We start from the raw sequence: 16,059 nt of genomic DNA, 5'->3' as shown, positions 1-16,059 counted from the left end.
AATGGTATTCAATACCGCATTTAACAAGATCATAAGAGATCTTGCAAAGAGTGAAACTTTTCTCACAATATATATTCCATTAGCCATGTACTCGCACATACACTTCTTGAGGGTGACCTTACCTCTTCGTCCAATTACATATGATTTCTTTTCCCCCCCACAGTTATGTTACACAGAAGTAACAGATCTCAAAGTTATTCACTGGAACTCCCCAAAGAAGCTGCGAGTGAAGAACAAACATGTGGAATTTTTCCGTAATCTCTACCTCACTTTTCTGGAATACGATGGCAACTTGTTGAGAAGGGAACTCTTTGGTTGCCCAGAAGGAATGGCTAATATGACCTTACAAGAAGAGGTAAAGTAAAAACTGCTTAACCCCATGAGAACTACCTGTCAATTGGCCAAAATGAATATTGTGTCCAATTTTGAACCAATCTAGGAGGGTATTAATAAGATCATCTGCAAATCCAAGTTTGACCGTAAATAGTTTAAAGCCTAGTCATAATTGGCAATAGAAATGAACATTTCAAGTTAGTAACCAATCAGAAATGCTGTTAGATGACCAGTAGTGTTTAGGGGGTTAACATTGTCTTGAGTATCTGCTTATGCAATCATGTTGCTGAATGGTGTATACAGAAGTGAGTTGTATGGACAGGGACTAAATGTTATGTGCAAATCTTTCCACAGTACCTTCATTAGAGGCATTGATGGGAATGAAGTGGTTATATTATGCTCATTCATTTGTACTGTACCAATGCTCATTCATTTGTACTGTACCACATAAAAGCAAGAGGATTAAAGACAGCAAAGTTTGTAATTATTAAGCATGAAATTAATTATGCAAATAAAGAACATGTAGGGGTAAAAAGATCACATCAGGTACACTACTAAGTTTCAGGACTTATAACATTATTTTGTGCATTATTTTCAAGAAAGATTTTACATATTCATGAGCACAATTTGTTTCTACATTAACTGTTAGAATATTGCCAGAGAAACTAGAACTCAAGTGTATTTCTATCTTACAATTTCAGCTCAGTAAACTGGACGAAGATGACCAATGTTATGAATTTCGAAGAGAACGGATATTAATGCACAGAACGCATCTGTACTACTTAGACTTCCAGTATACACCAGTAAGTCAATACACAGCGTGGTACTTACTAACACCATAGTAGTGGCTAGTCACTTGATTATTCACAGGCAGTACAGACCAGTTGCAACTTCTTTCCAATATCCTATGATGGACAACACCATTAGATACAGTCATTGTACATATATGGTTATGTGTATTTCTTGAGCATTTGTGTGGGTGTGGGGTGTGTGAGAATTTGCATCCGCATTCAAATTGAGGAGGTGCGCATATTATACATATATCAACTGTGGAGCCATATCGCAACCGTGGAGCACCACGGTTGGAGATAGCTTCAAAACAGTGCCTGAGCCATAGAGGGGGATATAACACTCATTATTTTGTGATGCAAACACCTGCACAGTAAGTCAATTATTTGTTTACCTGTGTGGTGAAGATAAGTCAGCTGAGGAGCTCTTGATGCTAGGTCACTTGTAACAAGCAATTTTATAAGATCTATATAGAAGCAGCAACCATAATTTTTGCTTACTTTAACTAAGTATGTTAACCAAACTAAGCCTTGAATTTGAAAACAAGATGACTTGTGGCACTACATTTGAATAATAACAAGATAATGTTGCATGTTTGCATTGACAGAAATCAGATGGCAATGATGTGACATTAGTAGCTCAGTTATCTATGGATAGATTACAAATGCTGGAAGCCATATGCAAACATTGGGAAGGTAAGTGATAACTTGATTTACTTAATACATTCAAGTAAATTTACAAAAGGTCTGCATTCTTTATTTTTGGCCAAAAAAGTTGCTTATTTTTCTGTCATCACTGACAATGGGTATGCACATGGCGGTGTTGCATTTTTCCAAAAGGGGAGTATTTATTAGAAGTGAAATATATTTAATGAACAAATCTTGAAATACAAAATACGAGGAAAACATCAGTTTGAAAAATTGAGTAGCTTCGTAAGGTTGGCCGAGCCATTTGAATAGAGGCCATTTTGTACACAAAGTATAGGGAAATGTATTACTATTGTGCACCCAATGATAAAGTATCATTCATATGAGATGATGATGATTTATGAATGAGCAACAAGAAAAATTGCTACTTTCTAATTAATATTCAACCTGGAGGAATATAGGAAAAGATACTGCAAGTATATTTGACCCAGTTGTTGATATTTGTCTTGACAGGTCCAATCAGTCTAGCATTATATATGTCAGATGCTGAAGCACAGCAATTTTTGAGATACGCTCTCAGCTCAGATGTCCTTATGGCCCGCAAAAATATAGGCTATCATGTAGTCTACAAAGATGGGGTAAGTCTGGCTGGAAATATTTGTATCAGAATAAGAGTGTGGAAAGAAGAATTGAACATTAGAATTTAATCTTGTTTACAAAAAGATTAATTTGGTGCCTTCTAATGTCTTGCCAAATGTAGGAACTTTAAGAGATGTATTGGGTTTGTATAGTTGTGTAGGCCTATAGTTTAGGCTCTTTTAAGGAAGCAGGTTTATGTTAGCTCTTGATCAGAGCCCTCGCAGTGCCTTAGAAGATCCAGAGATCCCCAAGTAAAATAAACCCAGGCGAGTGACTAGTTAGCATGGTTAGTATTAGTAAAGAAAATGTATATAGGCCAATCCATTCTGTAAAAAATTAATACCACTCCCATGCATCACCCAGCAGTACATGTATTTGTACAGAGCTTGCCGAAGGCAAGCTTCACTATAGGCAAGTCACCAACAAGTAAAGTAGGACCACTATGCAGTATTAAGATCACTGTCTACCTGAGATATTGGTCTACCCCACACACCAACATGAAAATCCACTGACCCGGCCAGCGGAGGGTCTTTACTATAGTGTCAGAGGGCATATGGCATGGTTTTTTAATTTTTTCTTTCAATTGGATGGAAAATAGGTTGGCTTTGGAGCAAAGCTAGTTTATGTCAGAAACAAGTTACCTACACAATGTACCTTGTTGTAGATGGAAAGATCAACTGAAGGTTTTATTTTTCACTAGTTAGTTTCATTAACTACTCTGCTTCTGCAAGATATATGTAGATCTAATCTGCAGATTTTATACACAACAACATTCCTATTGCTGCTTCCCTGCACAAGTACATTGTAACCAAGATACTTGGCTGGTACTGTGCTGTACCAGACCACTGCTGGTGGGACCTGTGTAGTAGAAGCATTGGTACTGTGTAGGTACTCTGTGTGTACCAGTTGGGTAAATTGGGGATGGTGTACCTGTGCAGACAATATAAATCTTGTAGTGTAGTTAGTGAATTGTCAAGCACATAACATATCTATTATGGTGAGCCATAATTTAAAGACCTCAAGCTGACTTGATTGTTAAGAACTATATTAATTTTCTGTTTTAACAACAATGTAATTTTAACTTGATCATTAATTTATTGTTGAATTTTTACAGCAATTCTACCCAGTAAATTTCCTGCGCAACACTGCATTGCGTCAAGTTACAACTCCCTATGTATTCCTATCAGATATTGATTTTCTACCAATGTATGGATTATATGAATATCAACGCAAAGCTATAGCAATGGTGGATATGAAGGCAACAAATAAGGTAAGCTTACTGGATTAATTACACTGCTGATGATGTATTCACCATCACCTGTACAGTGGTTAAATAACTTTTTGGTAACTGGATCATCTTTGGAATGATGGTACATGCTGTAGATTTTGTATTTTGATTGTAGGACAGGATTCAAAGCGAGATCCAGTTGACATATTGATAATTGATTTATACGTAACACTTTGATGTCAAATTGCTCTTAGTAAACTGAATGTGCAGAAACGTAATGCTCTTGTATTGCTCTTTAGTTACTTCCATTTCAGAGCTTTGAGTCATTCGATTGATAAACAATGTTTTTGAATAAAGTGACATTTTTGGAGTTGTAAAAGTCTCCTGCATTGATGAATCACACTTCAATTTTTTATTAGGTTTCAGTTACAGCCAATATATGGATTTTTAGTCTGCCAACATATGCAGCACTCATGCCAAGTGATGTAAATCTTGCAAACATGAAGTCCTAGATTTGATACCTGATATCAATCACTTACTCATTTCCTCCATTAAAATATGTTATACTGACAAAGCTGTTGACACCTAATGAAAAACAAATTAAGGTGTGTGTGGGGTGCATGTGGGTGTTTAAACTGTGCCTCAGTGTGGAGACACACTTGGGTCTTGATGGGTCCAGGCTCACAGATAATGCTCAAGCCAGGTTAAAAGCCTATATAAGAACGCTGGCTTATATGGAAAGAGAAGTGGGAAACAGATTTGAAGACAAAGAACAAGGAAGAGTAGGCTACTCTCAACAGTCCAGTGAACAATTTGGGTCAAGAGAAAGGAAATGCTTAATTCAATCTCCGCTGCCACTGAGGCTGAGTTTGTGTGTGTGGTTGGAGGTGTTGTAAGAACTTCAATAATTTACAATACTTGTTCATAATTCAACATTGTTGATTTTCATTTTCAGGCATTGATTATCCCAGCATTTGAGACATTAAGATACCGTTTGACTTTCCCTAAATCCAAAGCTGACCTCCTACACATGCTTGATATGGGTACATTATTTACATTCAGATATCATGTATGGCAAAAGGGTCATGCACCAACTAATTTTGCAAAATGGAGAACAGCTACAACTCCTTATAAAGTAAGTTTTTTAGTTATAAATCAAGTTTTATGGGCATTTATGATATTCAGTTGCTAAGACAATTACTGTATGTAGCAACAAAGTCCAAAGTAAGCTGAGCTTAATTGAATTTCATTAAATATGTGCACTATATTTTGCACTATATGTTTAGTCTCAGGTTTAGATGTTTTGAAGGTATTGCAAACTAATGTAAATTTGCTCTAACTAATAATAATCCGTGGTTTATTTTAGAGGGAACTTGCAAAGATTTGTAAATACATAACTTGTAGTTCAATTGGTCATTTGATTTTGAGTCTAATAACTTTTACATGTAATACTACAGTGTATGAAACAATGCTTACAGAGTGAGCTTGCTTCATAGTTAACGCAATATGATCACAAATAAATATGGTAACTTTGATTATATTGTTAGATTACAATTTGTAGATACTATATATATTCTACTGAGATTGTCATCTGAGATATGGATCACATTCCCTGAATAGTAGGAAAAAGGACATGACATACTTGATTTTGCTATTGTATAAATAATTCATTTCAATGTTACAATGCTTGTTACAGGTGCAATGGGAACCAGATTTTGAGCCATATGTTGTGGTGAAAAAAGAGTGTCCAGTATATGATTTGAGATTTGTTGGTTTTGGTTGGAATAAAGTATCACATATCATGGAATTAGATGCACAAGGGTAAGTAATAGTATGTGAAATCTATGAAAAAGAAGAGATAGAAATAATAATAAAGAAACCCAAAATTACACAAAGAACTTAAATGCCTGAACTGCATGTCTTCATTGTTACTGAAATTGGAAAAGAAGAAAACATCTGTTACAGTATCTTGTCAAAAAGATTACCAGGTTCACTTGCCTGGCAGAGGTAATAATGATATACGGATTAAAAATACAAAGATTAAAAACAACAACATGAAGCAAAGGCAATATTTTTGACAGAAATAAAACATTGAAATGGTTGTCATTGTCATATTTCTGACAGTACAACGATAATAATGAATCACAAATCACGGTGTCTTGTGTCAATATATTAACTGTGAAGCAAATAAAGTAAATGATGTGCCAAAAATACTGAGTATCTGTGTTTAGCTATATGTAACGGTAAAGAAAATTGCATTGTCTTGTATGGTGGATAAAAAAGTATACCTCGGGAATATATGTGGCATTACCGGAAGTAAAGCGGTAATTCACACCTTGGAATGTGTAAGTATGAAACAAGTGTGTGGATAATTATACTCAGTGTATTATAGGTCAAATAACATCACATGCAGAATGCAAAATGAATGCACTTATGCTGTTGCACCTAGCATACTTAACTGATCCTGTAACTGTTTGTTTTGTTTCAGATATGAGTTTATAGTGCTACCCAATGCCTTTATCATCCACATGCCCCATACACCCAGCTTTGATATAGCCAAATTCCGTTCCAGTGAATCATACAGACTGTAAGTACTCAATGATACACGTGGCATAAGAATTCTTGCAGACTAGATTATTAATGATTTGGGGAACTTTATAGAGGGCTAGCTTTCAAATCCATGACAATATGCAAACAAATAAGGCAATAGCTCAACATTGCAAGGATGTTAAATACAAAGATAGCATCACAAAATAAAAGAGTTAAATAGTAAGGTACATCACTGTAGTACTTCAGTAGCATATTTATGATTTATTTTTCCAGGTGAATATTATAAAACTTGGTTTCCCTTACATATTACAATTTCTTTCATACATCTTTGAAAATAGGTAATCGGATTTTCTTAAACATCAAATTTATGCCTTCAATTTTTTCAAAGTCTTATATTTTACATATAAATACTTGTCCATATGCTAATCTCTTAATTGATGTCCTCCAAGTATCCAATCTTATCAAAATAAGGAATTTCTTTCTCATCTGATATTATAAATGCTTTTCTCTGACAGATGTTTGAAAATTTTGAAGGAAGAATTCCAAAAGGACATGTCTAAGAAGTATGGCTTTGCTGCACTCAAATATGTCGCCGTGGAAACATGACCAAAAGTACTGCTAGATTGGACAAAGCAACCATTTATTTTTGCATCCTTGAATTGTAGTACTATGTCCCTTTCCCATTTTATATAGGTATTGTATTCACTTTTGATGTAAGTAATATTGTGTGTATGACTCCGAGGGAGATTGAGAATAATTACTGCCTTTTTGCTGGTAATTCATCCGTGAGATCTATACTGTGTTATCATGTAATAAATCGGGTCAGTGGTTTGTTTAGAGATTATTTTGTTATGTGTGGAATTAAGAGTCACATGAATATGATCTAATCTATAGTAAAAATTTCATTTGAATGAACACAGTGTGATTCAGACTGTGATTTTTATTTCAAAATACAACGCAAAGGATAACCTTGCATAATTAAAAGAGTATTTCGTGATCCTAGCATCCTCTTTTTATGACATTTTTCAGTAGATATCCACGAAAAAAGCTTATTCCCAAAATTTCAGTTGATTCCGATATTGCGCTTGCGAGTTATGCATGATTATGTGTATTACACTGCTCCATAGACAATGTGTTGTAATTTCGTTCTGGCGCACCAGAACGAAATTCAAATTTGACGATAATTTTGCGAAATGAATTAATCTGCAAGAAATATGTTGTACACAAACATTATGTAGCTAGAGGTATCCAGTGGTATAAAAATCTCAACTTTTTTTGAGAAAAGTGGGGGGATGAGGCTGTGGATCATGAAATGCCCTTTTAACATGCTCAATGAAAATACTAACCAATCAATAGTGAGTTGGATTCGCTTCTGTGTTGTATCCAGACAATTGTCACACTGTTAGCAGCTGTGTTCATTCAAATGAAAATTTTACTATTTTGCAGTCTAATATTACAAATTATGAAACCAAGGTAAAAGCTAAATCAAGATTGCAAAACCAGTACAAAAACAATTGATCCCTAAACTCCTGTTGATGTAAATTTGTTTTGTATGTAAATTGAGCAGACTATTGTTAGGATCAGTCTTGAAAAATGACTGCAGTTTTAGGAACTTATGATTTTGATTTGGTTGAAATCTTATAATTGTTGATGAAAAGATTTTTTTCATATTGAACCATTTTATTATAGCCATTATCTCAATAAGAACAGTACTGTTAAAAGTTTGGAAACAATGTAAAAGGTTATGTTTTTTAAGGTTTCAAGATGGGCTGTCTAATTTATATGTCTGACTTTGAACAAATGCCACTGTTATTAATCAAATGGTGCTGTAGTATAAAAAGAGATAGTGGAAGTGTGGAAAACATATTGAGATATGATATCACTGTTTTTATTGTTAAATTATGTACAAAAACAAGCTTAGTGAAAATATGTCATTGTAAATAAATGTTCACGCAATAAGAGTCTTTAAATATTTCTCCATTGGTCAGTAAATGCTTGACTCCTAGAAGGAGTGAAAGTGGCAAACAGTGATGTAGTGTGGGTCATCACATTGGGGGGCACCAGATCTGATTGAGGGGCACAAGCCGTTTTTCGGCAATTTTCCTATGGGATTTTTTAAAATTTCAGATCGATTGGGGGGCATGTGCCCCCATGCCCCTATGACGCTACGCCACTGGTGGCAAGTATACAAGAGGAACACATTGATAACAGTGTCATTACCCATTGAGCACAGGTTATCATTTTTATGTTGAATCAACATTATTGTGAATAATGTATAACATGTATTGTGTTTGTGTATCTTGCACAGAATCTCCAAGTACATTTTAGTTAAGAAGTTCTCTGTGATAACCAGAGTTCAAACTTAAAATGACATAGATTAATACTGTTGAGGAGATTCATTAGAGTTACCAAACTTGATTAATATGGAGGTTCATCACTTTTTCATCCTGATAAATTATGCTTACATTTCTCATTAGCTTCTTTAACCATAACCAGAATCACCATGTGGATAGCTAAGGAACATGTTACCAGTCCCATATTCAGCCCAAATTGTTTTCTAGCTAAGTTTCTGCAATAGAAATGAAATTGCAATCTATGTATCAACTTTAAGTATTGCTATCAGCAGATTTTACCAAGTAATGTGTAGTGGGATATTTTAGTGGTTTTTTGTAATTTGAACTATTTTTGATCATTTGTTTCTTTTATTTGAGGTTTCAAACATTTATACATTAAAGCCTATGGGTAAAACATATTTTTATGTGCTTTGGAACTTTTTGTTTCTGAAATTAACCCTGAAAAAGAACAAATAAAAACCTAGCGTAAATTTCCCACTGACAGTATTGAAAAGAAGGCAGCGGTTGTTGAAACACAACACAGTTGGATTCAAAAGTGATAAACCTCTATGTATAATTCAATTTGCATGATGAACCCTGTTTGTAATGTACTGTACTGTTTTGCTGAAGAAAAAACAGAAAAGAGTGTGACTGTGACTGCTTTGCTAAGGGCATTGTGTTATTCCAGTTGAAATCCAGTGGAAGACTTGACCTTCATCTTCCACACCAGGAGTGTGAATTTCAAATGGGTTTATCTGAATGGGGGGATTCAAATCTACACCCCCTGTGGAGGAGATTAAGGTCATGTCACCCATATGGGGTGTAAAGATTTCAACTGGAATCGTTTTAGGGAACTATTTGTTCAAACAAGTGTTTCAAACAATTGTAATCATGTTACACAAGATTGTGATATTTGTGCAATATTGCTTTCATTTAACCCACCAATAACTTGTGCATCTATCATGACTTAGGAGTGAAATTATAGTTTTAAACCAACAAATATTATTAAAAATAGGGTAAATTAGTTCACTACTTAGATAGCTAACATGAATTTCCTGTTTTTTCCATACCATATTTTAAATTGAAATAGTTCCTTAGGTCTAAAATAGTTGAATATTTATTTCATTTTATAGCAGTTTTGTTTATATTATAGTGTAAGTATTTATTTATTCTTAACATTCATATTGTGTTGTTTACACCATCAATTAGTAATGTTGAATTGTATACATTCATGTAGCTGTTAGATCATGTCACTGTTCATTTTACAATCCTTATTCTTAACTGGAGATTTGTTTTACACAAGACGACAGGTTTTTCAAATGACGACAGGTGTACACGCAAAGGCTTATGGGATTTACCAAAAAAGTCAATTGAGTGATGTGTCCATACCGTGGAAACATGGCATGTTGCCTCAGGGGATCGACGCTAAGTCAGGTATTGTGTGAGCAAACTCAAAATAGCGCAAATAGCGCGAGCTTACACAAAAGAAACTTCGCGCGTGAGATAAGCGATGTCGCCAGGTCTGTACGCTGTACCTGCGTCAGCTGAATTCGAGTACGCTTAGAGGGCACAGGCATGGAAAATTCCAATCTGTGTATTAATAATCTTAAGGATGTGTCAAATCATAGAGATTAAACTATAAGAGTATCAGAGATTAAACCATAAGAGTACCAACTCTGAAGGTTACACGCTACATTGCATCTTGTACTGGTCGTCTGAGAAGAGTCTACTGTGTGTGAAAAAGCATGGAAGAATTTTTGGGGAAATGTTTTTTTCGATTTATTTCAAAAAGTGTTAGTGGTACTTATGGATCCTATACTTTAAGCATGGTGCAATTGTCCTTGTGGTCAAAAAAAGGTTTTGTATATTGGCATTTTTTAGTGGCTGCCAAAATTTCAAGCACCATGCAAATTCCAGGTATATTTTTGGAATCCACACCACCGCTAGTTGTTGATATTATTTTTATATTCATGTACTTTAAAAGGATTAAGACTTTTAGATATTATGTTATTATTCAATCATGTTTTTGTAAGATGTACATTGTATAGTTCAAAATAAATTATAAATTGACATTTTTGTGCTGAATGTCTCAAGAGGAAACATATAGATTGTGCATCATGTTCATGTCGTCTTTTAGTCGGGCTTAATATGTAATTGTATCTTGTTATTCTCAAAACGTCATTGTCATCTGATATATTTGTTTAAAGTTATGGTTGATGTTTAGTTACACCCTTTCTGCACTTTTTTAAATAAAACGGTAAAAAAGCAAATTCAGTAATTTAAAGCACATAGAGAGATGTTGTGATCTGATGGGTGTAAAATCTATATCTTTTGAAAAATGAATTTGACATACCAGTCACCTTTTGTCATAAGTGGATCAATTTTGTATATCCACAACCATCCCATTTGGTTTCCATCGAATTGTGTTCGAGTTTGAGGTTATTGTATTAGGAATTCCACCTTTTATCACTTTATACCATCTTTTATAATATATCTGTTTTCATGTTTTGTTTGTTATGAATATACATGTGAAGCAATACTTGAGTAAAAGGTGACTTTTTAAGATGGTACACAGTCAGTATTATCTTAGTTAAAATTGTTTTACTAAATTATTTTGTAATATCTTTTCTTTTACTGTGTAGCATACACAGAATTAGAGAAGGAGAACCGGGACTCCCTATACCGCCACAAACAATCGCGCCGGCAGCTATGGGGACAAAATTGGGGGGTATTCGGGTCCTTGCCGACAGTGCGCGGAGACGAACGAAAACAATTATGCGTCTCATCTGAAGCGTCTTGATACTCGCGTGCAGGTTGCATCAAGTGCGTCTCTCAAATGCGTCCATTATCCATGTCGCGCTTGCATGACAACTAATGCCTCGAGCGCATTCCGGGGGGAACCGAATACCCCCAATTTTTGCTCCATGCCTGTATCAAGATGGCGGTCGAGTCCTGGTTCTCTGGTTTTAATTCTGTGGTAGCATAATAGTTGCAACAACTTAAATTGTTAACTTCAAGCAAAGGTATTGTGTTTCCCTGTTTCAGCAGTGATAATCATTGTCACAAGTAGAAGAGTGTAAAGATATGTTTTATTATTGATTGCATAGAAGGGGTGAGGTCGATGCACCGTTGACCAATGGCTTAAACACCTTGTTGTCATGGCCATTGATCAGTCCGCAGTCTGATTGTCAATCACTTCTGCATTCACACTTGTATATGCTCAATGCACATAAAAGGGAAGAATTAAAACATTTACTTTAAATAGGCAGAACACAAAAAGGTTTATAAAGAGGTCAGATTCAAGAGTTGTAACTGTGCCATGTTTGCATAATAGTAAACCTCAAGATTAAACTATGATTTAGACATGTGCACTTGTTTGCATTCTGTTACTCCTGTGTGTAATATTTGTGGGGATGACATGCACCGAGCATGGATAAACCTTTGCAATGATCCACTGTTTTGGTTCATTTTAAGTTTCTACTAATGATTAAGTTAAAAAAATGGAAAATCCCATTGATTTTTTTAGGGTTTTTTTTAGGTTTTGCTGAAAAAGTTGTAATAATATTGAATGAAATGACTCAAAAAGCAATTCATTTAATCATTGATGACCTTTCATTTGCATTGTTTTCCTTGTTAATAATGATGTAATGTTTTTAAATGGTCTTGCCTATAAACAGTATTTCTAGTTTTTTTATCTTCATGGATTGACATTGACAGGGGCAGTAGCAATTTTGTACATACATGTAGCTTTTTTAACACAAACAATTGCACATACTGTTGTCAAATAGATACCATTATAATATAATACAACACATTTTGAAGGTCAGTTATTCTTTTATAAGTTTACACTATTCTTGTCACTGTTAAGTGTTGTGTTGTTAATTTGTCAAACATCTACTAAGCAATTTTGGTTCTAAAAAGATGTGATTTTAACTTGTAATAGAGGCTGTCAGCCTTTTCCGCGGGATCCGCCATCTTGTGGGTGCTGCCGTTCTGCATGTCATGCATTAGACATTACGCCCCCGATTACGTGGAAGTCGCAGCGTGTGACACACCTCTTCAGTCAAGTGTCAACACGGTGATCTTAGCAACAAGGCACTCCGTACTCACAAGATGCTGGCATTAATGTCACAATGACTACCTCTATTGTTTGAGATGGTTTGGGTAAGTGATCAAGGCCAGGTCAAAAATATTGAGGTGTAAGTCAATCATTCAAATTCTTTGTTATTGCACTTGTTAAATCAACTTGTTGTCACTGAAATATCCAGTACCATTTGTAAAGCAACCAGCCAAATGACTTGTTATCCTTTGTGAATAGATATCAAGTATGCAAGAACTATTGGAGGTCAGATATCTTGTTGTGATATATAATAGCATGTGATGTTACAATGTAGAAGTTAAATTCATGGAGATATTGTAGCTTTCTTTATGTCGTTAAAGTTTGCTCACCTCAGGGAATAAGTCAATCAAGCAAACAAGTGACCAATTCAGTATTTCCCTTAGCAAAGTTATGTACCAAACCAATGTGTATGTCATCGTCAATGTTCACATTGTCAATGTGCACAGGACTATATTGTGTCTCATCTCAAGTTGAGAGTAATGCCATGTTTGATTTTGCAGTGGTAAATTTGAGTTGGTGTGTTTATGCACATTGCATTGTCAGCGTTCAGACAAATCGCCCTTCTAAGTGTGTGGATTAGGTTAGCGCACAATTTAAATTTGCCACTGTGAAATCCAATATGGCATTGACAAGACAGATGTAGCCAATGACGATCTGATGGTGTAGGGTGGGTTGGGTTGGGTTTTTAAAGGAAACAACTGAATTGGTCTTACAAGGGAATATGCAGCTATCGAAGAATAAAAGCATTATTTTCCCAATTGGATTTTTGCATGAAAAAATTGAGGATGAATGGCTGTGTATTCCTTTTAGTATGTACATACATACATGTATTTTGTGAAGTAGATTATATACAGTTCATGTGGTCCATACATGCTTTGTATAGTAAATTGGTTTTGTTTATTAATCCCTGTGAAGCACAGCTACACAAGATGTGGGCACAGCTGTTGAATGCAACATACACTCGCATAAATAGTGTGCTCATTACCCCAAGTCACAGTCTATTCCATGTTGATCTATCTATTGTATGTTGCAGTCAGCTGTTGCCCAGAGATAGTTATATAAGGAATACAGTTTGTATGTTTCAACATGTTAAAAACATTGTGTCTGTAGGTCGGTTAGTGATATTGATTATCTTGTAAACATGACCCTTTTAATGTATCTCCAGATCATATGTAACCATTTATTTATTCATATTCACAAGATAGCAAATTCACAGCAGCTGAGAATGAAATTGATAAAATCTCAACAATGCACTATTGTTTTTGTGGGGTTTTTTTTGCTTTAGTATATTTCATCTGATCTGGGAGATTGGGAAAATGTTAGAGCACTGGATTTCTAACACTGCCCAAAATCAGGAAGAGAATTACAGAAGAATTATTGATCTCTATCTAGTGGCACAGTAGGGCTACTGTATACTATACAGTGTAGTGTAGAATAAATTGGTCCTTAGTTGATATTAACCCTCTCAAAAATACTAGTTGCACGTTTTGAGTTAAATTGCTCCAGCGGTTTGGATATTAGAACCAAAAATATGTATCACAATGGCTAAAAAATATGGGTCATAAGGCAATGCAAAACACCATGTCATACCTACTACCTAAACAAAAATGTACGAAAATTACCACTTTTTCAGTAGGCCTATACAATATTAATCAGATAGATGCTATAATTAAAGACAAGGATAAAAAGAATTTATCGCGTCTGATGTCACTGTCAATTACGATCCTTGATTGGTTCACACCGGTTAATCAGCTGCCAGAAAGGAAGACCGATCTATCTGGTGCTGATCGGAGAAAAGGAATAGCAGCAAATGGCGAAAAATTACGTACTTTTACAAGGCAAAAAACAGCTTTTCTAGGCATTGTGGACATGGTGCCTTCGCCAAAGAAAGTTTCCTACTATCAAGACTTTTGAGATGGTTTGCATGTTTAATGGTGCAAAATTAACAATAAGGTGCCCGGTTGTACCGCCGCGTTCAACAAGTCATCATCATGACACTTGTAAACAAACCGTTCTCGAATTTGATTGACAGATGACGTCGGACGCGATAAATTCTTTTTTATCTTTGTCTTTCATTATACTTGTATCATTTCAGTCTTAACTGGACTGTTGGGCTATTCCAGTTTAAATCCATACATTCCTATGGTAAACATGACCTTAATCTTCCACACAGGGAGCATGAATTTCAAATGGATTTACCAACACAGGAGACTCCAACCCCTTGTGTAGGAGAGTAAGGTCATGTCTTCCATAGGGCTTTCTGGATTTAAACTGGAATAGCACATTATGTATGGGTTAATTGAGACATTTTGAGTTCTAGCTTCTATGGTGAAATTTATGTGGCTTTATTTTGAGTAAATTAGCATGCTTGACTTGTTATTATACCAGATGCATTCAACATGGTATCTTCAATATTACAGCCAATATCTTGATATCATGTGGTTAATTGAAGTTGGTAATTTCAGCAAACTGTTAAGTTGTGCAGCATAGATGTAGAGTAACATCCACAAATGTGTGCCAAGTTGTAGTGACACAGGCCACCTTTTGAACCCACTGAATGTGTTTATTATTAATTTATGTGGGAAATTGAAGATGGATTGAGAATTATGTTTGTAGATGGCAATCAATGTGATTATATAGATAGCGATCATGTTGTCAATGTAGTATGTTTCTTTGTTTTGAATACTATGCAAGAATACAGCATCTTACACCAATTGTTGACACCGTCTTGTTTCTTTTTGTGTGTAAATTATGGCATTTATGAAATGTTCGGGACATGTGACTGATGTCACTGCAAGCAGTTGGTTGGCAGTGAAAAAAAAATGCATTAATTTATATTCAACATCTCTTCCTATACCTTTGTACAGGAGCCAACCGTTGTTAATCCGTGATGAATCAACACTTTTACTGTAGCGTATACGCGAACGCGAGCGAGACTACGCGTTACGCGAGAGCGCATAAAGTTCGTCATGCCTGGAACCTTTGCGTATGCAAGCTTACAAGTTGAATTCAGTATTTTTCAGGTAGCGGCTAAACGTTTTATTGCTGATATCAACAGAGAAATCATCGAAATTTTTGTAAGGCTGAGTGGCAATGATTAACTGACATTCCTCATAAAATAATCGTGAATTATATACGATCTTTAATTTATTTTCGTTGTTGAAAGGGATTCAATCATGTTTCACCGCACCGATTAACAACTCGCGTCCGGCGCGTCTGCGTGGTTTACTTCACTCGGGCAGCTAAAGCTGCCCTCGCGAAGTAAACAATGGTGAAACATGATTGAATCCCTAATTCAACAACTCTTCCTATACCTTTGTACAGGACCAAACATTGTTAAACGGTGATGAATCCACTCTTTCCTGAGCATATACGCGAAAGCAAGTTAACACGTACACATGAATGCGTAAAATTTGTCAT

The 16,059-nt window shown here is 35.3% G+C and overlaps 1 protein-coding gene across 2 annotated transcripts in view; it reads left to right on the top strand.

Moving 5' to 3' along the window:
• The window catches only part of LOC140155107 (xylosyl- and glucuronyltransferase LARGE1-like), a 41,880-nt gene extending 26,527 nt beyond the window's left edge, over positions 1-15,353 (top strand). For both annotated transcript variants that reach the window (XM_072177811.1, XM_072177810.1), the window contains exons 11-19: positions 164-355; positions 1,035-1,136; positions 1,730-1,817; positions 2,283-2,407; positions 3,523-3,678; positions 4,592-4,771; positions 5,333-5,457; positions 6,125-6,223; positions 6,702-15,353. In XM_072177811.1, the coding sequence (XP_072033912.1) occupies positions 164-355; positions 1,035-1,136; positions 1,730-1,817; positions 2,283-2,407; positions 3,523-3,678; positions 4,592-4,771; positions 5,333-5,457; positions 6,125-6,223; positions 6,702-6,792 (1,158 nt within the window). In that variant the 3' untranslated portion in view covers positions 6,793-15,353. The remainder of the gene's footprint in view (positions 1-163; positions 356-1,034; positions 1,137-1,729; positions 1,818-2,282; positions 2,408-3,522; positions 3,679-4,591; positions 4,772-5,332; positions 5,458-6,124; positions 6,224-6,701) is intronic.
• The last annotated feature ends 706 nt before the right edge of the window (positions 15,354-16,059 follow it).

Source organism: Amphiura filiformis, chromosome 6 (genome assembly GCF_039555335.1).
Source record: "Amphiura filiformis chromosome 6, Afil_fr2py, whole genome shotgun sequence".
In the NCBI taxonomy this organism is placed as follows: Eukaryota; Metazoa; Echinodermata; class Ophiuroidea; order Amphilepidida; family Amphiuridae; genus Amphiura; species Amphiura filiformis.
This window is presented reverse-complemented; position numbering and strand designations above follow the sequence as displayed.